Source organism: Sapajus apella, unplaced genomic scaffold (assembly GCF_009761245.1).
Source record: "Sapajus apella isolate SASKATOON/1434 unplaced genomic scaffold, GSC_monkey_1.0 scaffold1, whole genome shotgun sequence".
In the NCBI taxonomy this organism is placed as follows: domain Eukaryota; kingdom Metazoa; phylum Chordata; class Mammalia; order Primates; family Cebidae; genus Sapajus; species Sapajus apella.
In genome coordinates, this window is record NW_022436941.1 from 69,041,384 (window position 1) to 69,063,217 (window position 21,834).

The 21,834-nt window shown below is 40.6% G+C and overlaps 1 protein-coding gene and 1 long non-coding RNA gene across 5 annotated transcripts in view; one reads left to right on the top strand and one right to left on the bottom strand.

Annotated features, from left to right (window-relative positions):
- Positions 1 to 1,152: 1,152 nt before the first annotated feature.
- On the top strand, positions 1,153 to 19,897 carry LOC116552501. Its single transcript, XR_004269422.1, has 3 exons — positions 1,153 to 2,253; positions 2,525 to 2,529; positions 19,887 to 19,897. It is a non-coding gene; the product is annotated as an uncharacterized LOC116552501 (long non-coding RNA).
- Positions 5,868 to 21,834, bottom strand: part of CDK7 (cyclin dependent kinase 7) — a 44,415-nt gene continuing 28,448 nt past the window's right edge. For 3 of the 4 annotated variants that reach the window (XM_032279199.1, XM_032279203.1, XM_032279201.1), the window contains 4 exons: positions 14,221 to 14,307; positions 10,527 to 10,676; positions 6,500 to 6,647; positions 5,871 to 6,083 (listed from right to left, as the gene is read on the bottom strand). In XM_032279199.1, coding sequence (XP_032135090.1) covers positions 6,055 to 6,083; positions 6,500 to 6,647; positions 10,527 to 10,676; positions 14,221 to 14,307 — 414 coding nt within the window. In that variant the 3' untranslated portion in view covers positions 5,871 to 6,054. Of the gene's footprint in view, positions 6,084 to 6,499; positions 6,648 to 10,526; positions 10,677 to 14,220; positions 14,308 to 21,834 lie in introns of all 4 variants that reach the window. The other variant, XM_032279202.1, reaches the window with a different exon arrangement.

Here is a 21,834-nt window from a genome sequence, read left to right on the forward strand (position 1 = left end):
GGCCGAGGCTGGTGGATCACCTGAGGTTGGGAGTTCAAGACCAGCCTGATTAACATGGAGAAACCCAGTCTCTACTAAAAAAAATCAGCCAGGCATGGTGGCAGGTGCCTGTAATCTCAGCTACTCCAGAGGCTGAGGTAGAATAGCTTGAACCTGGGAGGCGGAGGTTGCAGTGAGCCAAGATCAGGCCATTGCACCCCAGTCTGGGCCACAAGAGAGGAACTCCATCTCAAAAAAGAAAAAAATTACATTACGATGTGTGTAAATATTCTAAAACAAAAAAACTTTATTCTGATTGACTATTGGGATCTTAGATTGGCTAAATCAACAATATAGCAAAGTATCTTAATGCTCTAAGAAGTAACAGTACCTAAGAGTGATTGAATATTAATTCTTGGAATACATTTATCTTGTTTTATTTGCCTTGTTCAGTATTTTTTATTTACCATATAAAGTTTAGAACACTCAGGGCTGGGCGTGGTGGCTCAAGCCTGTAATCCCAGCACTTTGGGAGGCCGAGGCGGGTGGATCACAAGGACAAGAGATCGAGACCATCCTGGTCAACATGTTGAAACCCCGTCTCTACTAAAAATACAAAACATTAGCTGGGCATGGTGGCGTGTGCCTGTAATCCCAGCTACTCAGGAGGTTGAGGCAGGAGAACTGCCTGAACCCAGGAGGTGGAGGTTGTGGTGAGCCAAGATCACGCCATTGTACTCCAGCCTGGGTAACAAGAGTGAAACTCCGTCTCAAAAGGGAAAAAAAAAAAAAAAAGCTCAGGAGGCTGAGGCAGAAGAATCGCTTGAACCTGGGAGGCAGAGGTTGCGGTGAGCGGAGATCACAACATTGCACTCCAGACTGGGCAACAAGAGCGAAACTCTGTCTCTAAATAAATAAATAAATAATTTCTGGCCAGGCGTGGTAGCTCACACCTATAATCCCAGCACTTTGGGAGGCTGAGGTGGGTGTATCACTTGAGGTCAGGAGTTTAAGACCAGCCCGGTAAACATGGTGAAACCCTGTCTCTACTAAAAATACAAAAATTAGCCAGGCGTGGTGGCAGGTGCCTGTAATCCCAGCTATTTGGGAGGCTGAGGCAGAAGAATTGCTTGAACCTGGAAGGCAGAGGTTGGTTGCCATGAGCCGAGATCTTGCCACTGCACTCCAGCCTGGGCAAGTAGAACAAAACTCCGTCTCAAAAAAAAAAAAAGAAATGATTTCCTTAACTTCAATAAGACAGTTATGATGGTGGGACCTCGGCAGAAGTATATTGTCATTGCTGGCTACCTTCATGGCTTCTTTTCTTGTCAGGGTAGTAACATTTTGTAGTCAAATTTGCACAGATTTGTAGCCAAGTCTACAAAGTGCTAAACAGCTCTTCTCATTGCATCCTGTGAGATGGTTGTGATGATCCAGGAAATGGGGTCTCAGGAGTCTGAAGAAGCCGCCTGAGCCAAGGTGTTTTTTTGTGGTATTGAGTTGGGGTGTGGGTGTGAGTGTGTAGATGGGGTCTCACTGTGTTACTCAGGCTGGTCCCAAACTCCTGGCCTCAAAGGATCCTCCTGCCTCAGCCTCCCAAAGTGCTGGGATTGCAGGTGTGAACCATCACACCTTTGATATTTTATAATAAAAATGTTTTTAAAAATTTACAAGGCTCATATTTGACCCAGTATGAGCTTTTTGATTTTATCCTGTACCTATGTATGAATTTCTTTCTTGTAGGCTTGTGCATGGGTATCTTGAATGGCTACTAATTGCTGCTCTGCTTATAAAAACAAATGGCTATCAAGGCTGGGTGCAGTGGGTCTGGATCTCGAGTCCAGCCAGTCCAGAGTTTAAGATCAACCTATGCAGCATGATGAAACCCCATCTGTACAAAAGATCAGCAAGGCATGGTGGCGTGCACTTGTTATCTCAGCTACTCAGGGGTCTGAGGAGGAGGATGGCGTGAGCCCAGGAGCTTGAGGCTACAGTGAGCTGTGATCATGCCACCGCACTCCAGCCTGAGTGACAGAGACCCCGGTATCAAAAGTAGAAAGGCCATCAGTACAAACTGTTTAAATTATTGTACAGCCATACAATGGAATACTCTACAAAATGGAGAGGTCCATCCAAGAGATAGATAGCAAATGAATAAGGCAAAATGCATGTGTTGACAGCTGCTGTGATACCTCAGTTCTTGTCTCTTGGTTTAAAAGAATTTAAACAAGACACAACCAAGGAGATATAGCATAAGTTACTGCAAAATAAAAGGTAGGTACAGAATAGACAGTAAACCCTGAGAGAGAATTCAGGGCTGGCTCCTCATAAGGGTGAGACAGCATTGATTATTGCTGGAGAAACTCCCTTTATGAGAGTTTTGCATGATTCTTCATAAGGAGGTGAGAAGAGGTGTTGCTAGTACCCACGTGCTGGGTGGTCCTCTGTACAGGCGCAGTAGCTCTTCATGCTTCTTCATACATCACGTCTCATTAGTAACTTAAATTTCTACCTAGGGGTGTGTTTACTATTACAATGTGCAAAGGGTCAGTTTGAGGACAGGTAAAATCAAAATGTGGATGCTTTCTAGAAGGGAAAGTCCCTACTGAAGATAGCTTTGCTTGAATGAGCTCAAATACAGTGTGAGTGCTGAGGTTTATTGTGTTGGCTGTATGGTCATGAGAACATGGTCATTTCCTTCACTACCTGATATGGTTTGGGTGTGTCCCCACTCAAGTCTCATTTTGAATTGTAATCCCCATAACCCCCATGTGTTGAAGGAGGGACCCGGTGGTAGGTGACTGGACCATGGGGGTGGTGTTCCCATGATTGCGAATTCTCAGGAGATCTGATGGTTCTATAAATGGTAGTTTTTCCTGTGCTCACACACACACTCTCTCCTGCCACCATGTAAAACGTGCCTGCTTCCCCGTCTGCCAGGATTGTAGGGTTTCTGAGGCCCCCCCAGCCATGCAGAACTGAGAGTCATTTAAACCTATTTCCTTTATAAATTGCTCAGTCTTCGGTAGTATCTTTATAGCAGTGTTAGAATGGACTAATACACTCCTATCCTGCCTCATATCTGAGACACATTTTATGAGCATCCTCAGATGACTTTGTCACTATTATCTCCTGGACCTTTAGCTGCTTGGCTGCAGATGAGGAAATCAGACAGATCTGAAGCACAAGCAAGTTTGATGCACCGCAGCTGGCTAATAGATGATGATGAGTGCCACCGGACAAAGGCATGGAAGCTTCCTTTTAAGAAGCTGAGAGAGGCCGGGCGCGGTGGCTCAAGCCTGTAATCCCAGCACTTTGGGAGGCCGAGGCGGGTGGATCACGAGGTCAAGAGATCGAGACCATCCTGGTCAACGCGGTGAAACCCCGTCTCTACTAAAACTACAAAAAATTAGCTGGGCATGGTGGCGCGTGCCTGTAATCCCAGCTACTCAGGAGGCTGAGGCAGGAGAATTGCCTGAACCCAGGAGGCGGAGGTTGCGGTGAGCCGAGATCGCGCCATTGCACTCCAGCCTGGGTAAAAAAAGCGAAACTCCCCAATCAAAAAAAAAAAAAAAAAAAAAAAAAAAAGGAAGCTGAGAGAGGCCTTGGGCTAACAGTCAAAAGGGAAATGCGGGCAATGGAGCACAAGAATTACAACTATAAGAACTGCATGGCCAGGTGTGGTGGCTCACGCCTGTAATCCCAGCACTTTGAGAGGCCAAGGCGGGTGGATCAAGAGATCGAGACCATCCTGGCCAACATGGTGAAACCCCATCTCTACTAAAAATACAGCAATTAGCTGGGCATGGTGGTGCGCACCTGTAGTCCCAGCTACTTGGGAGGCTGAGGCAGGGGTATTGCTTGAACCTGGGAGGCGGAGGTTGCAGTTAGCCAAGACCGCGCCACTGCACTCCAGCCTAGCGCCTGAGCAAGACTGTCTCAAAAAAAAAAAAAAGCATGAGCTTGGTAGCAGATTCTTTTCAGGGGCCTCCAAATAAGTGTAGTCTGACTGACACCTTGATTTTGGCCTTGAGAGTCCCTTAAGCAGAAAACACAGCTGAGCCAGATATATGACCTACAGAACTGTGAGCTAATACATTTGTGTTACTTTAATTAGCTGGGCATGGTGATGCACACTTGTGATCCCAGCTACGTGGGAGGCTGAGGCAGGAGGATGGGTTGAACTCCAGGAGGCAGAGGTTGCAGTGAGCTGAGATTGCACCACTGCACTCCAGCCTGGGCAACAAGAGCAAAACTCTGTCTCATTTAAAAAAAAACAAAAAAAAAAAAAACCAGGCATGGTGATGTTCACTTGTAGTTGCAGCTACTGGGGAGGTTGAGGTGAGAGGATGGCTTGAGCCCAGGAGTTCGAGGCTGCAAGACTCTCACAAAAAAAAAAGGAAACAGAGATTCCATCAATTTATATACAATTTTGAGACCCAAAACAATGCTGTACATTGTTATACATCTTACTACATGCATTCTTACAGAATAGCAGCATAAAATCACGGAAAGATACACACCAATTTCATAAGAGTCATTTCCCTTTGGGGAGAGTGAAAGGAAAAAAATAGAAATAAAAGGAAGTATTTAGGGGGGACCCCTTGGCCAGGTGCAGTGGCTCATGCCTGTAATCCCAGCACTTTTGGAAACCAAAGTGGGCAGATCACTTAAGGTCAGGAATTTGAAGCCGGCCTGGCCAACATGGTGAAACCCTGTCTCGACTAAAAATATAAAAAATTAGGGAGCTGCGGTGGCTCAGGCCTGTTGTCCTGGCGCACAAGGAGGCGAGTCTATGTGTTCAAGGCCAACCTGAGCAACATAGAAACCTCTCATCTATATAACAAAAAAATAAAAATAAAATTTAAGGCCGGGCGCAGTGGCTCATGCCTGTGATCCCAGCACTTTGGGAGACTGAGGTGAGCTGATCACAAGGTCAGGAGTTCAAGACCAGCCTGGGCAACATAGTGAAACCCCATCTCTACTGCAGACAAATTAGACGGGCATGGTGGTGCATGCCTGTAGTCCCAGCTACTCGGAAGGCTGAGACAGGAGAAGCACTTGAACCCGAGAGGCAGAGGTTGCAGTGAGCCAAGATGGCGCCACTGCACTTCAGCCTGGGCAACAGAGCAAGACTCCATCTCAAAAAACAAAAGCCAGGTGTAGTGGTGCGTGCCCATAATCCCAGCAGTTCGGGAAGTGAATCGCTTGACCCTGGGAGGCAGAAGTTGCAGTGAGCCGGGAGTATACCACTGCATTCCACCCTGAGTGACAGTGAGACTTTGTCCCCTCCTCAGAAAAAAGGTTGAGGGGGAACCTCAATTTTATCTGTAATGTTTTCTTTAAGTACATTCAGTATATTAATATTTGTTAAGTTTGGGTAGTATTTACTATACCATTACTAACATTTCTATTTTTTTCTTTCCTTTTTTTTTTTTTGAGACAGAGTTTCACTCTTGTTGCCCAGGCTGGAGTGCAGTGGCTTGATCTCAGTTCACCGCAACGTCCACCTCCTGGGTTCAAGTGATTCTCCTGCCTCAGCCTCCCGAGTAGCTGGGATTACAGGCACGTGCCACCACGCCTGGCTAATTTTGTATTTTTTTTTCTTTAGTAGAGACAGGGTTTCTCCATGTTAGTCAGATTGGTCTCAAACTTCTGACCTCAGGTGATCTGCCCACCTTGGCCTCTCCAAGTACTGGGATTACAGGTGTAAGCCACCACGCCTGGCCTACCTTTCTATTTTTAAACACTACCAACGCTACTACAGATTTGTGATGCTATATGGGCCAGATCTTCAAAATAGCTGGTAATAATTTGCATTAAGTTTTCCCTAATGCGTTTTCAATTCTACATTTCAAGAGAATTGAACTTTTCTCACTTTTGCACTCTACTCAGAAAAAAACAGAACTTTTATTTTAAAATACATTTAATAAAATAACCCATAGTTTTACATATTTTACATGTGTAGAATATTTACAAAATCACTTCTACAAAATCACTTAATGCTTACTATTTTTCTATTATTTGCCTTTTTGACTATTTCTTTCAGTAGTAAAATGTTGTCTAATGTTCTCTTTAAAAAATCAGTTTCTTGGGCAATCCTCCTAGAAAGCAAAAAGAAAAAAAAAAAAGTTGTTCACATTTAACAAAGTTCACATTCTCACAGCAATTTTAACCAGTCACTGCTTCCACCTACATTATTTTATTTCGCTGACAGATTTTTCCAACAGCCCTTCTTAAACATTTAGCATACAGTTTACAGACGGGATTTATGAAGGGAACAAGGTACACATAGATAGTTCTCATAATTCTGAGGTATACATAAAAGTGCCTGAAGTATTCTCAATGAAAATAAACATACCTAAAACAGCACAGTCTCTCTACTTCATATAATTTAAATTTGTAAAAATTAAATAGCCAGCAAGCTACACTTCTTTGCTGTTGTTCAGTTGCTAGACATACGTGAACTATTTGGAGTTTTCTGAATTCATTTAATTTCTTATAAAAGTGGGAATCTTACCTTGTTCCAAGGCATCTGTTCGTTTCCTTTTTGTCGCCAAAGCTGGATTTGATTGCTCCTTTAAGGTTTCCACTGGACAGTTTGGTCTTGGCAGCTGACATCCAGGTGTTGGCCCTGGCCGATTACTGAAATACTTCATTTTCAGTGCCTTTCAAAAGAAAAGATACCAAAAGTAAGGTAGGTGAGTACCTGAAATGTGTGAAGGAAAATCTCACCCTCAAGATTATAGGGAACATTAAAAATACTATGCAAACGCCCTCATTCCCAAAAACAAAACACAATGTCAAGTGTATTTGCAAATGCAAATTAATAAAAATAAACATCTAGGATCCTAAGATTGGTTGATAATTCCATTTCTATAAGAAAAAGACTGTTCAGGCACAGTGGTTCACGCCTGTAATCCCAGTACTTTGGGAGGCTGAGGTGGGCAGATCACATGAGGTCAGGAGTTTGAGATCAGCCTGGCCAACATGGAGAAACCCCGTCTCTACTAAAAATACAAAAATTAGCCAGGTGTGGTGGTGCACATCTGTAGTCCCCGCAACTTGGGAGGCTGAGGCAGGAAAATCACTTGAACCCGGGAGGTGGAGGTTGCAGTGAGCTGAGATTACACCATTGCACCCCACCCTAGGCGACACAGAAAAAGGCTCCCCCTCAAAAAAAAAAAAAAAAAAAAAAAAAAAAAGAGACTCCCTTCTAATTTTTCCTTAATTAAATAGCCTACATAGACTGAATATCTCTTTTTTTTTTTTTTTTTTTTTGAGATGGAGTTTCGCTCTTGTTACCCAGGCTGGAGTGCAATGGCGCGATCTCGGCTCACCGCAACCTCCACCTCCTGGGTTCAGGCAATTCCCCTGCCTCAGCCTCCTGAGTAGCTGGGATTACAGGCACGCACCACCATGCCCAGCTAATTTTTTGTATTTTTAGTAGAGACGGGGTTTCACCATGTTGACCAGGATGGTCTCGATCTCTTGACCTCGTGATCCACCTGCCTCGGCCTCCAACAGTGCTGGGATTACAGGCTTGAGCCACCGCGCCCGGCCTCTGAAGGCAGTTTTATACAATATTTTTAATTTGACAAAATTTTTAATTTTTACAGTTTGTGTTAATGTCCATATGTGTTGAATTTTCCACTGGTGGCATCATGTCAGCATTCAAAAAGTTTTGGATTTTGGAGCATTTCAGATTTTGGATATTTGAATTAGGGATGCTCAACCTAAACTAATTATGAGCTACCCTAAGTGAAATATTATATATTTCCATTCTCTACATATTGAGCTCTACAGTTCAAAATGCAAAGAGAGAAACTTACTTAAAAGGAACTTACAAGTTTGTCACACTATCCATATATATTCAAATTCCAAGTCATGTAAAATATAAATTCTTAAAAAAATAAGGCTTTTAAAAAAATACAGGTTAGAAGCAATGAATTCTAATTCAACAATCCACTGCAAATGGACAGAAATTTTACTTGGAAGGGCTTGTCCAAGATAATTTCTATTAATTACCAGGCCAATGTTTTATGATATATTTTCTCTTCTTTTTCCCCTACTACAGTGCTGTAAGATATGACGGTTTCTTGAGTTGGGTCCACAATTCTGATAAAAAGAGTTATGTCCTAAATGACAAGTTTGTCAGGTCATGCTTGTCTTTTTTGTTTTGTTTCGTTTTGATATAGAGTCTCACTCTGTCACCCAGGCTGGAGTTCCGTGGTGCAATCTCGGCTCACTGCAACCTCTGCCTCCTGGGTTCACACGCTTGTCTATTTACATCAGCAGCATAGTGCTGTCCAGTGGCCACAATGATTTAAAATACTTCTGGCCAGGTACGGTGGCTCATGCCTGTAATCCCAGCACTTTGGGAGGCCAAGGCAGATGGATCACCTGAGATCAAGAGTTGGAGACCGGCCTGGCCAACATGGTGAAACTCTGTCTCTACTAAAAATACAGAATTAGCTGGGTGTGGTGGTATACGCCTGTAATCCCAGCTACTAGGGAAGTTGAGGTAGGAGAATCACTTGAACCTGGGAGCTGATGGTTGCAGTGAGTCAAGATCACACCACTGCACTCCAGCCTGGGTGACAGAGAAAGACTTCGTCAAATAAATAAATAAATAAATAAAATTACTTCCTTTAGGATAATCCTTTAAGAAAGAAGAATGAAGCCCATATAAACTTTTCAAGCATTCCCACTGTCCCCAGTATTATATTATTTTCAGTCATTTAGAGATTTCTTACTTAAATGGTTGCATTTTAAAATTTATTTATTTATTTATTGCAGAGCTGATGTCATGTTGCCCAGGGCTCCAATTCCTGGGCTCAAAGTATCCTTGCTCCTTGGCCTCCCAAAGTGCTGGGATTACAAGTGCGAGCCACTGTGCCCGGCCCACAGCTGGATTTTTAAAGCATTACTTCTAAATCACAGTGGTCCTATATGCAAATTAGGCTAATTCTGGGTGACATGATAAATATCTAAGAAAGTAACTCATTCCAACTTTAATAAAGACATCCGGGCCGGGCGCGGTGGCTCAAGCCTGTAATCCCAGCACTTTGGGAGGCCGAGGCGGGTGGATCACGAGGTCAAGAGATCGAGACCATCCTGGTCAACATGGTGAAACCCTGTCTCTACTACAAATACAAAAAATTAGCTGGGCATGGTGGCGCGTGCCTGTAATCCCAGCGACTCAGGAGGCTGAGGCAGGAGAATTGCCTGAACCCAGGAGGCGGAGGTTGCGGTGAGCCGAGATCGCGCCATTGCACTCCAGCCTGGGTAACAAGAGTAAAACTCCTTTCAAAAAAAAAAAAAAAAAAAAAAAAAAAAAAAAAGACATCCATGATACAAAAACTCACTTTAAAAACTTCATCCTATTAAAATACAACCCAAATATAACAACTAGTATTTTTCTGTAAGTTTCAAACTATACTCCCAATGAAAACAACTTTCTAGATAATTAAATGTGGTCTCAAGTTTATTATGATGGAAATTATATACATAGAAGTATGAGTGAAAAGGCAACAAATTACTTGTCTTAAATTAGAAGAGCATGTGTACATATGGACATAAAAATAACAAAGAAAAATTAAAAAAAAAAAAAAGAAATTAGAAGAGTCATTCTAATGGTAAATACCCAGCATCCATCCATCCATCCATCCATCCATCCATCCATCCATCCGTCCATCCATTTCTATATACACATAGCACATATTTCTAAAAAGAGAATGCTTATACAAGCAAATGCATTAAACAATGATTTTGTAGCCTGGAACAAACCTAAGACGGGGTGCAAAATCTATTTTGTATCCTTACTATTACTGTACATTAATATGTTTCCATAAAGGCTTGTGATACTTCACTTTAATTAGTCTCTCCCTTCATCAGGTAAAAATCACTGTATTGTGTTGTACAATGCTCTGCCCTAAGTTATTCTAGGCCCTACAAATTTTTCATGAGTTTCATTGTTCTTTCCTTTAAATAGCAGTTGGTTTCAGTTTTTGTTTTATTCTGAGTATCTTTCAAGCTCTTGTAAGCATACAATTATATCTGATTATACCATTTTCTGAATGTGAAAATGACCAGCATGCATACCTAGATTATATTATATAGGGAAGAAAAAATAAGCTGAATAAATTACTTTCAGCATTAGGCTTGCTACAAGATTTAAATGAAGTTGTAAGAGTGCAACTGAAATATACCAGTTTCTTAACTAATAAAAAGCCTTGGTTTTCTTTTCCTCTCTAGGTAAAGTACTTACAAACCAATTATATGAAATAGATATGTATTTATATGTTCCTAAGCAAGCGTATTAAGTGTAAACTCTCCTATATCTCTGTGTGCGTATAACTTAATCTCAGTCTTAACAGTGTTTGTAGTTTGGGGAAAAAATACAAATTTTGATATTTCCTAAAACAAACAAAAACACATCTTTCCAGTATTTAAAAAAGGTTAATTTTATGAAATTTTATTTTTATTAATGCTACAGTTAAGATTATTTTTATATTTCCTAGTATAAAAAAGATACAGTAAAATACCTGTGTGGCCGTAATTCGAGCACATGGATTAAATAAGAATAAGCCTTGTATGAGATCTAGTAAGTCGTCTCCTGCTGCACTGAAGATATGATGCAATGGAATTCCAGGAAAACTCTTAAATGTCACATAATCTGGAAGACTACACATGTCCTGTAAAAATAATTTTATAATTCAAACTGAAGGTTAAAAGGCAGGTAGATCTCAAATGAAATAAATCATATTCTCAGGTGATATGATGGTTTATGTAGAAAATTCCAAGAACTCTATTAAAAAGTCCTAGAACTAGTAATAAGGCAAGCCTGGAAGGATACAAAATAAAAATTAAAACAATTTTAATTCATTATACTAGCAACGAATGTATGGACATCAAAATTTAAAACACAGTACTATTTATAATCACCCCAAAAAGAAAAATAAAACAGGTGAAAAATGTAACAAAACATGTATAGGGTAATATACTAGAAGCTATACAATGCTAATGAAACAAATCCAAAGATCTCAATAAATGGTGAAACATACCATGTTCACATATTGGAATATTCAACAGAGGAAGGATGTTAATTCCCCTCAAATTGATTTGCAAGTTAGATGTAATTTTTATCAAAATCCTGGCAAAATTATTTTAGATATAAGACCAATTATTCTATAATATACAAAGACAAAGGACTACAGTAGCTAAAATGATTTTGAAAAAGAACAATAAAGTGGGAGGACTCATTTTACCTGATTTCAAGATTTAACATATAGCTAATTTAATTAAGACTGTGTTGTGCTGGGGGAGAAACAGATACACAAATCAGACTTAGAAAGGACTTAATCAATAAAGGAACCCAATAAAGGACTTAGAAATCCACACAAATCTGCCAAAAGGATTTTTGAAAAAAGTAAAAAACTTACCTCTCAGAAGTATCTTTTTTTTTTTTTTTTAAATAAGGAAATAAAAAAGTGAAAAACTAGATAAAGAGACAGTCTTTTCAACACATAGTGCTGTAGCACTTGGACATATACAGGCAAAAATCTGAACCTGGCTGGGTGTGGTGGTTCACGCTTGTATTCCCAGCACTTTGGAAGTCTGAGGCAGGAGGGTCACTTGAGCTTAGGAGTTCGAGACCAGCCTGGACAAGAAAGTGAGATTTCCACTCCAGCCTGGGCAATGGAGTAAGACCGTCTCAAAAAACAACAAAAACAAAAACCAAACCTTGCCCTAAGTCTCACACATCATATAAAGATAAATTCTAAAGAGATCTTGGATTCAAGTGTAAAACTACAAAGCTTGTAGAAAAAAATACAAAAAAATTGTCATGGCCAGGGCACAGTAGATTATTGCCTGTAATCCCAACATTTTGGGAGTCCAAGGCGGGCAAATTGCTTGAGTTCATGAGTTTGAGACCAGGCTGGGGAACATGCAAAAACCCTGTCTCTACAAAAAATACAAAAACTAGTTGGGCGTTGTGGTGCATGCCTACAGTTCCAGCTACTCAGGAGGCTGAGGTGGGAGAATGGCTTGAGCCCGGGAGGTGGAGATTACAGTGAGCTGAGGTCATGCACACCACTGCACTCCAGCCCAGACAATGGAGCCAGATCTTGTCTCGAAAAAAAAAAAAATTGTCAGGAAAATCTTTGGGTTGGGCAAGAGTTCTTTGACTTGACACCAAAAGGATTGATCAATTAAAGAAAAAGTGACAAACCTGATTACAATTTTGCAGAGGATGAAAAGGCAGCACAAGGGAAAACATCTGCAAACTACATATAATTTTTGGACTACTCTCTAAAATATATGAAGAGCTCTCAATACTCAACAGTCAAAAATCAAAGAATCCAATCAGAAAATGGGGAAAAGACAGGAAGAGCCATTTAACTAAAGATGGCAAATAGACACATGAAAAGATAATTTAACACCATTAGCCATTATCAGGGCAGTGAAAATTAAAATCAAAATGAGCTATCATGACAGACTCATCAGAGTGCCTACAATTAAAAAGTGACAACACCAAATGCTGGAGAGGATTCTGAGAAACTGGAGCATTCATTTACTGCCAGTGGGAATATAAAATGGTATAGCTGCTCTGGAGTTTTGCAGGTTGCTTTAAAAATTAGTATGTAACTACCATATCAATCAAGAACTGAACTCCTGGGTAATTTGTCCCAGAGACATAAAAACTTATTCTTACATAAAAAACTGTACATGAATGTTTATAGCATATTTATTGATAATAGCCCCACATTGGGAACAACATAAATACAGATGTCCTTCAATGGGTGAATGGTTGAACAAACTGTGAAATAAATCCACACAATACTAGCCAGTTAAAAAAAAAAAGAGAATGAATTTCTATTATGAAGGGTATGAAAAAGTTAATCCCAAAAAGTTATATATTGTGTGATTCCATTTATCCATTTACGTAAGAGTCTTGAAATGACAAAATTACAGAGCTAGAGGACAGATTTAGTGATTGCCAAGAGTTAAGGAGTGGGTAAGAGGAAAGTGAGCATAGCTATAGAAGAATACCATGAGAGATTCTTGTGGTGATATTCTGCATCTTGACTGTAACATCCTGGTGTGATAACTGTACCGATTTTACAAGGTGCTCCCATCTTTAAAAGCTGGGTAAAGGGTAGGTGAAATATGTCTGGAGTATTACTATTATTATTTTGAGACAGGGACTCACTCTGTTACTCAGGCTGGAGCACAGTGGCACAATCACAGCTCACTGCAGCGTTGACCTCCCGGGCTCAAGCGATCCTCCTACATCAGCCTCCTGAGTAGCTGGGACCACATGTGTGCACCACTATGCCTGGCTATTTTTTTTTTTTTTAATTTTTATGTTTTGTAGACATGAAGTCTCACTATGTTGCCCATCCACTAGGTTGGATGGTATATCCATCCTGGTCTTAAACCCCTGGGCTCAAGTGAACCCACTCACTTCAGCTTCCCAAAGTGCTGGGATTACAGGCGTGAGCAGCTGTGCCCAGCCACAATATATAATTGTGAATTATATATTCACAATTGCATGCGAATATATAACATTCTCAAAATAGGAAGTTTAATTTTTTTTTTTTTCTGGAGACAGAGTCTTGCTCTGTAGCCCAGGCTGGTCTCAAACTCCTGGCCTCAAGTGATCTGCCTACCTCAGGCTCCCAAAGTGCTGGGATTACAGGCGTGAGCCACCACACCCCACCAAGAAGTTTAATTTTTAAAAAATCGAAGAGAAACATCAGTAAGCAATTACTATTTAGAAAATCATGTTAGCCAGGTGCAACGGCTCATGCCTGTAATCCTAGCACGGTGAGAGGCCAAGACAGAACTGCTTGAGTCTAGGAGTTTGAGACCAGCCTGAGCAACATGGTAAAACCCCATCTCTATAAAAAAAAAATACAAAAATTAATTTTGTAGCATGTGTATACACTCCTAACACAGCTTTACACCGAATTGTTAATAGTGATTACCCCGAGCTTGGGATTACTTGGGTTGAGGGAAAAGGACTACAGGTACACAAGAGGTTGGGTGGTATATCACAATTTAACTTTATACTTTACATACTTGATAATTTAAAATATTCTGAGTACATATTACAAGAAAATTATAATTAATAAAGGTCTAATATTCATGTGACAGCACTATATAAAGCATATGACAATTTAAAAACTTTACAGAATCCTGATTACATTTCAAAGAAAATGCATAAAGGCTTACCGGCCACTGTTCCTCAGTTGGTGTGCCCAAAGTTTCAAATATTCTCGTTAGCTGATCAAGGTCTGAATCTCCTGGCAAAAAAGGAACCTGAAAGAAAGAGGCAGACTTTTCAAGGCGGGTTTTTTTTTTCTTCTTAGATACAGAGTCTCGCTGTGTCACCCAGGCTAGAGTGAGTGATGTGATCCCGACTCACAGCAACCTCCTCCTGGTTTCAAGTGATTTTCCTGCCTCAGCCTCCCAAGTGGCTGGGACTACAGGGGTGCGCCACTATGCCTGCAACTTTTGTATTTTTAGTAGAGATGGGGTTTTGTCATGTTGGCCAGGCTGGTCTTGAAGTCTTGACTTCTAGTGATCCACCCACTTTGGCCTCCCAAAGTGCTGGGATTACAGGCATGAGCCACCACACCAGGCTTCGAGGTGGTTTTTGATACTTGTTAGACAACTGCTATAAATTTAATTAAGTGTTAAAAAAAAAAAAAAAACTAAACTAACTAAAAAACTCTGCAACAAATATTGAAAATTTAGTATGAAATATATTGGATGTTATTAGATCCTGCCACTGCTAACCAACTAAACAGCACCTTTACTATCCATTTTATTCACTCCAAATTTTAACAAACACTCACCATGTAACAGGCATTGCGCTAAGCCTCAGGAATTAAGAGGAAAACAAAGCATTTCCTGCCCTCCACCAGAGGTGGAGGTGGTGAGCAATGCTGATACACATAAACAAGCATTTACAATTCGGTGAGTTGAGAGAGTACAAGATCCTAGACCACACCAGAAGAGCACCTAACTTACTCTAGATGGGTCAGGAAAACTTCCTAGAGCAAGTGGCATGAAAAGTGAAGGATGAATAGGAGTTAGCCTGGGGAATAGTCTAAGATGGAAGAAGAAAACTAATCTCGCAAAAAGACAGGCACAAAGGCTGAGGAGGAAGAGAATACACCCATCATAATTATGCAATTGCTTAAACTCTTTGAAGAGGTGTAAAGGCAAACTTTAGAAGAGGACAAATAATTACAAGTTAAAAATTGGTAACCTTTATTAGAACCTAAAAAAAAATTGGCAAGCTGATAAGACAGGATCAATATCCCTGCTATCCATAGACATTATTGTCCAACTCACTCTCACATCTACGTAACTATATGAAAGATATACTGTGAACAACAATGGCCTCCAACACCGTTAAGGAACAGTTTATAGACTCAATGGGAAGATATGACATTACCGTATCTCAAACATTTTGATTATTGTGGACTCTTACCAGAAGAAAAAACAAAACAACCAACCCCGGTGCCTGTTATCAATGTACAGCTTTTCAGTTCCAAATTCACCTTTTTTGCTTTCTTCATGAAAATGGTTCTAGGCTCTTTAAATATTTTTTCCTTGCCAATAAATAAGCTTTGTCAATAGAGGATGATGGACAGACAGTACAGGAAGGAAAAGGTTTTGCTTCCTGGTTCCAGTTTGCTTGCTCAGCTGACTCCTGCAGCATCCACAGGTGCTTCTTCAGCATGGGCAGAATGGGCAGTTTCTCCAGTGCTGCTCCTGCAGTACACAGAGGCTGGCCCCCTACTTTACCCTGTCAAGCAGTTTTCTAGCAGGGTACTTCCAGAGACACCTTTCCCCAGAACCCTAGAGCCAGAGTGCCAGCCCTTTCCAGTAAGCAGATTTCTAGCAAGTCCAGCAAAAAGCCAAAGTAATTTCTCTGCCTTCTGGTGAGCCACATTTGCCATATTCAACAAGGTCTAGATCTCAGTCCTGGAGGTAAGTCTTCCCTGGGTGATGTGTCTTGGCCCTAGGGTAGTGGTGGCAGGTCCTTATATCTGCCATTCTTATATTGTTAGAGTTCTCCTTACTTCTTGTCAATCCATTACTCCAGTCCCCCAGTATAATTAATACTTCTTTATATTGTATACTTTCCTGATCAATGTAGGGTTTCTATTTTCTGACTGGACCTAGATTTAGTATAATTCCTAAAGTATATAACACTGTACTATTATATTCTGTATATTAAATATACACGAAAAATAGAAACTAAAAGGATGTTAACTGGGCGTGGTGGCTCACGCCTGTAATCCCAGCACTCTGGGAGGTCAAGGTGGGCAGATCAGCTGAGGTCAGGAGTTTAAGAATAGCCTGGGCCTACATGCTGAAACCCTGTCTCTCTCAAATATACAAAAATTAGCTGAGGGTGGTGGTGCACGCCTGTGGTCCCAGCTCCTCAGGAGGCTGAGGCAGAAGAATTGCTGGAACCTGGGAGGCAGAGGCTGCAGCGAGCAGAGATGGTACCACTGCACTCCAGCCTGGGCGACAGAGCAAGAATCTGTCTCAAAAAAAAAAAAAAAAAAAAACTGAAAGGACATTAAATCATATTACAACTATTTTTAGACATGCTAATTTTCTTCTTATACCCAAAAGGATTATCTTATCTTTTGTCTTTTGTAGGGCACTTGTACCCTACCCTCACTTTGCAGGGCAAATTGTGGACAAGCTTGCAATTCCAACAAAGTTTAAGGATGGATGTGCTTTTGTATGATGTAAAAATAAAACTAAGCTGTCTGATGTGTGGGATTTTATATCCCAATTTGAACAAGCCTATATAAAAGACATGTATAAGAAAAAGTGGGAAAATCTGAATACAGACTTAATTTTTTTTTTTTTTGCACAATCTTGATTCATCACAATCTCTACCTCCTAGGGTCAAGTGATTCTCCTGCCTCAGCCTCCCGAGTAGTTGGGATTACAGGCATGCGCCACTACACCCAGCTAATTTTTTTGTATTTTTAGTAGAGACAGGGTTTCTCCATGTTGGACAGGCTGGTTTTGAACACCACACCTCAGGTGATCCACCTGCCTCAGCCTCCCAAAGTCCAAGGATTACAGGCCTGAACCATGGTGCCCGACCTCAGACTTGATTTTGTTAAGGAATCAATGTTCATTTTTTCATATGACAATGCTATTGTGGTTATGACTAAAGAATCCTTATAGATGGGCAGGTGTGGTGGCTCACTCCTATAATCCCAGCACTTTGGGAAGGTGGAGCAATTTAGGCTAGAAGTTTGAGAACAGCATGGTCAACATCATGAAACCCTGTTTTAACTAAAAAATACAAAAATTAGCTGGGTGTCATGGTGCACACCTGTAATCCCAGCTACTTGAGAGGCTGAGGCATGAGAATTGCTTGAGCCTGGGAGACAGAGGTTGCAATGAGCTGAGATCATGCCACTGCACTCCAGCCTGGGTGAGTGAGACTCTGTTTCAAAAAAAAAAAAAAAAAAGAATCCTTATAGAGAAAAATACTAAAGAAACATGGATAAGATTACATGTTTGGGATTTTTGACAAAAATATCTAGTGTGGTAGAGTACTGATAAAATGGATCATATGTTTGAAACTACTTAAGCAAGTTGAGGAGTACAGATAGAGGCTCATTTTACTACAGTTTTTGCTTTTGCATGTTTGAAAATATCCATACGAAAAAAACTATTTTTCCCTAAAGAGCTGCTTTGGAACTTAAGCTGTGTATTTAAAATGTTTTATTTGTATTAAATAAATGAAACTTGTTAAAACACTGAATAGTACTAAAGACATAATAAAAGTTGGTTCTTTAACCCATCTTTCCCTCTTATTTTTGATAACTATGTAACTTTTTTTCAGTGCAGAGGCAATATTAAGATTAATTCTCCTTCTTATACAATTTGGTTTTCCTAAAGTAATGATTTCCTAGCCCTCCACCACCAACTCCTGCTGCCTTATTTGGCAAGTTGGTTTATACATAAGCTAAATATTCCAGTTATTAAATATCAATTTCTATATGACCAAACCAATCATATCCATCAGTTCCATTTTTTTTTTTTCCTGGAAGCCACCCCTGCTAAGGTCCTCACCCCATCTGCCCCAATCTGGACTAGCTACTCTCCACGCCCGATGTATATCTGCTTCCTCAGAACTTTCCTTCACTATCAAATGGGAATTCTAATGGCCTCTTTCCTGTGTTGACGCTTATGTTCCTTGCATCTCATGTCTTCCTGCTGGTTTACTCGTGTTATGGTAGAGCACGTCCAAAAACTTCTTAAACTTTTTTTTTTTTTTTTTTTTTTTCAGAAGGAGTCTTGCTCTTGTCACCCATGCTAGAGTGCAATGGTGCGATTTCGGCTCACTGCAACCTCCACCTCCTGTGTTTGAGAGATTCTCCTCCTTCAGCCTCCGGGGTAGCTAGGATTACAGGTGCCTGCCACCATGCCCAGCTAATTTTTGTATTTCTAGTAGACACAGGGTTTCACCATGTTGGCCAGGCTGCTCTCGAACTCCTGACCTCAGGTGATCCACCTGCCTCAGCCTCCCAAAGTGTTGGGATTACAGGAGTAAGCCACCTCACCTGGCACTAAACTTTCTCTTTTTTGAGACAGGGTCTCACTGTTGCTTAGGCTGGAGTGCAGTAGCACAAACATGGCTCACTGCAGCCTCAACTCCCAGGCTCAAGCAATCCTCCCACTTCAGCCTCCCAAGTAGCTGGGACTACAGGCATGCACGACCATGTCTAGTAATTTCTTTTTTTTTCTTTTTTTTAGACAGGGTCTCACTCAGTCACCCAGGCTGGAGTGCAGTGGCACTATCTCCTCAGTGCAGCCTCAAATTCCTGGGCTCCAGTGATCCTCCCCCCTCAGCCTCCTGAGTAGCTGGGACAACAGGCACTCACTATCATGCCCAGCTAATTTTTATATTTTTGGTAGAGAAAGGGTTTCATCACATTGCCCAAGTGGGTCTCACACTCCTGAGCTCAAGCAATCCACCCACTTTGGCCTCCCAAAGTGCTGGGGTTACAGGAGTGAGCTACCCTGCCTGGCCTAGAAGTAAATTTCTGATGTAATAAATTATAGTTACCCTCAGAGTTAACTGAAAATATAAACAGGCAAAGAATTCTAGGTTGAGAATCATTTTCCCTCACAACGTGAAGACTTCTAGATTCCAATGCTGTTGTTGAGAAGGCTCATGCCATTCTTTTCCCTAATCCTTTATTTTCTTTTCTATGTATGCTGCTTTTCTTCTCTGTGGAAATAAAATATTTTCCTTAAGCCTTTGTATTCTGAAATTTCACAATCATGTATCTTGGTACAGGTATTTTTTTCATTCATTTATGCAGAGCCTTTAGAATACTTAAAGCTTTATTTGTAATTTTCAAAATTGTACTATTCATGGCACTTTCAGTCTGAAGATTCACATCCAGCAATGCTTCTCTATTTTCTTGAGCTTCCCTCCATTTTCTTTGTTTTCTCTTGATACAGTCTAGAATCGATCTTGGACCAAACTGTTCATTTTATCTTTTCTCTACTATAGTCCACCTATCTTTTTTTTTTTTTTTTTTTTTGAGACAGGGTTTCACAATGTTTTCCAGGCTGCTCTTGAACTCCTGGGCTCAAGGGATTCTCCTGCCTCAGCCTCCCAAGTAGCTGGGACCACAGGTATGCACCATCATGCCTGGCCATCTCTTTACCTTTTGATTTTACTTAAAGAGTTTTGTAGCTTACTTTCCCATTCCTTTCATTGTTTCTGTTTGCCTTTGGCTATCCTCTATTGTATCTCTTATTTGATTGTTCCCTTTTTTAAAAAAGCATGGTGTGCTTATTTTATAGATGCATTATAACCTCTTGGGTCTCCGAAGATTTGAAAGGTGACTGGGGCAGCGAATTTTCTTCTGCTCTAGTTGTTTCCATTTTTTCCAAGTTTCTTTTTTAGTTTGTTTTAGTCTGCCTTTCATTTTGGAAGTATTCATTACTATCTGAAGATTCTTAATAACTATTTGGTGATCCCTGGCTAAGCATTCATATGGGAAACATTTCTACCTTTTCAATTGAGTGCAGGGATAGCTTAAAATAGGACAAGCAGTATAGCAGACTAGTACAATTCTTAGAACGCTTCTTAGACTCTGCATTTCATTTTCCTTATAACTTTAAAGATGATTCCAGCAACAATGCCAATGGCTAATAAATTTCTAAGTATGACTGTTAACAGTTCCACACTCTCTAACCTGTCTACTCTCAACTGCTGTCTCTCTTCATAAGGAATTCTGTTTTGTTCTTGGCCATGAATGGATTTTGGCAGTTAATAAATTCTCAGTGTGAATTTCTGGTATACTGTGCTCATGTAAGTAGCAGGTTCGTCATGCCAGCTGATTCACAGGACCCCGTTAGCACCGTGATTATAATATCACCTTCAAGTTTGAATGTGTGGGTTTCTTCTAAAAATGCCCATTGGGTGAGCTTCTCAAAATGATGCACAGAATTTACTTTTTTTTTTTTTTTTTTTAAAGAGATTGGGGTCTTGCTATATTGTCCAGGCTGACCTCAAACTCCTGAGCTCAAGTGATCCTCCCACCTCAGCTTCCCAAGTAGCTGGGGCTATAGGTATGAGCCACCAGTATGCTTAGTAAAACTAAACATTTTTAGTTTAGTGTTAACTTTTCTCTTTGGTGTACAGAAGTTATTTTCTGTGTTCAAGGAGATAAAAAAAAGCTATTCAATCTTGGTTTGAATTTCTTTAAATACATATGGCTTGAGGAGAAGGACAGCAGGGATTGGAATATGGAGAGGGAAAAAAACCCCTGGCTTCAGAAGGATTCCCCAATATCCCTTTACCTTCATCATTCAGAAGGGCTAGTCTTTCTGGAGATCTAAACTTTACAGCTAAAGAGAAGTGGAGCTCCAGTGGTGCAATCGGTTAGCACGCCGTACTTATACAGCAGTATAAGCACAGCTAAAGAGAAGTTTCCAAGTAACATGTTTCTCTCTGATGAGGGTAAGTAGGGGATTTTTTTTTTTTTTTTTTTTTTAAGAAATGCGGTTTCACCATGTTGGTCAGGCTGGTCTCGAACTCCTGATGTTGTGATTCACCTGCCTCGGTCGGCCTCCCAAAGTGCTGGGATTACAGGCGTGAGCCACCGATCCCAGCCTGGGGATTTTCTTACTGTAAGATGATGGTCTGTGTTAGAGAAATCCTATAGTAACATTGTATCTGTTCTGTTTCAACAGAACTAAAATACTGGTCTCACACAAGGTTGAAGTTATACAGAACTTTAGCTGCAGTGGTGGTATTATGTATCTCCTAAGCGTACTTAAAACAGCTCCAAACAAAAAACCCCTCAGGATGACAAAAGTTTATCTAAACATATTTAGTTATTTTAGAGATACTGCCATATTACAAGTGAATTTCTATGTTCTGAAGTATATAAAACTATCTACAATAAAGTTCTTATTGTCCTAAATGGAAGATATTCTCATTTCATGTTAATATTTTAAAATGCTGCATTTGGCTTTTTAAAAATTGGTCTATTTGTAGGCTTTTTGTTGTAAGGACATTGGTAGGACAAGAATTCTTTTTTTTTTTTTTGAGACAGAGTCTTGCTCTGATGCCCAGGCTGGAGGGCAGTAACGCAATGTCGGCTCACTGCAAGCTCCGACTCCCAGGTTCAAGCGATTCTCCTGTCTCAGCCTTCTGAGTAGCTGGGACTACAGGCACCCACTACTACGCCTGGCTAATTTTTCTAGTTTTAGTAGAGACAGGGGTTTCACCTTGTTGACCAGGCTGACCTCGAACTCCTGACCTCAAGTGAT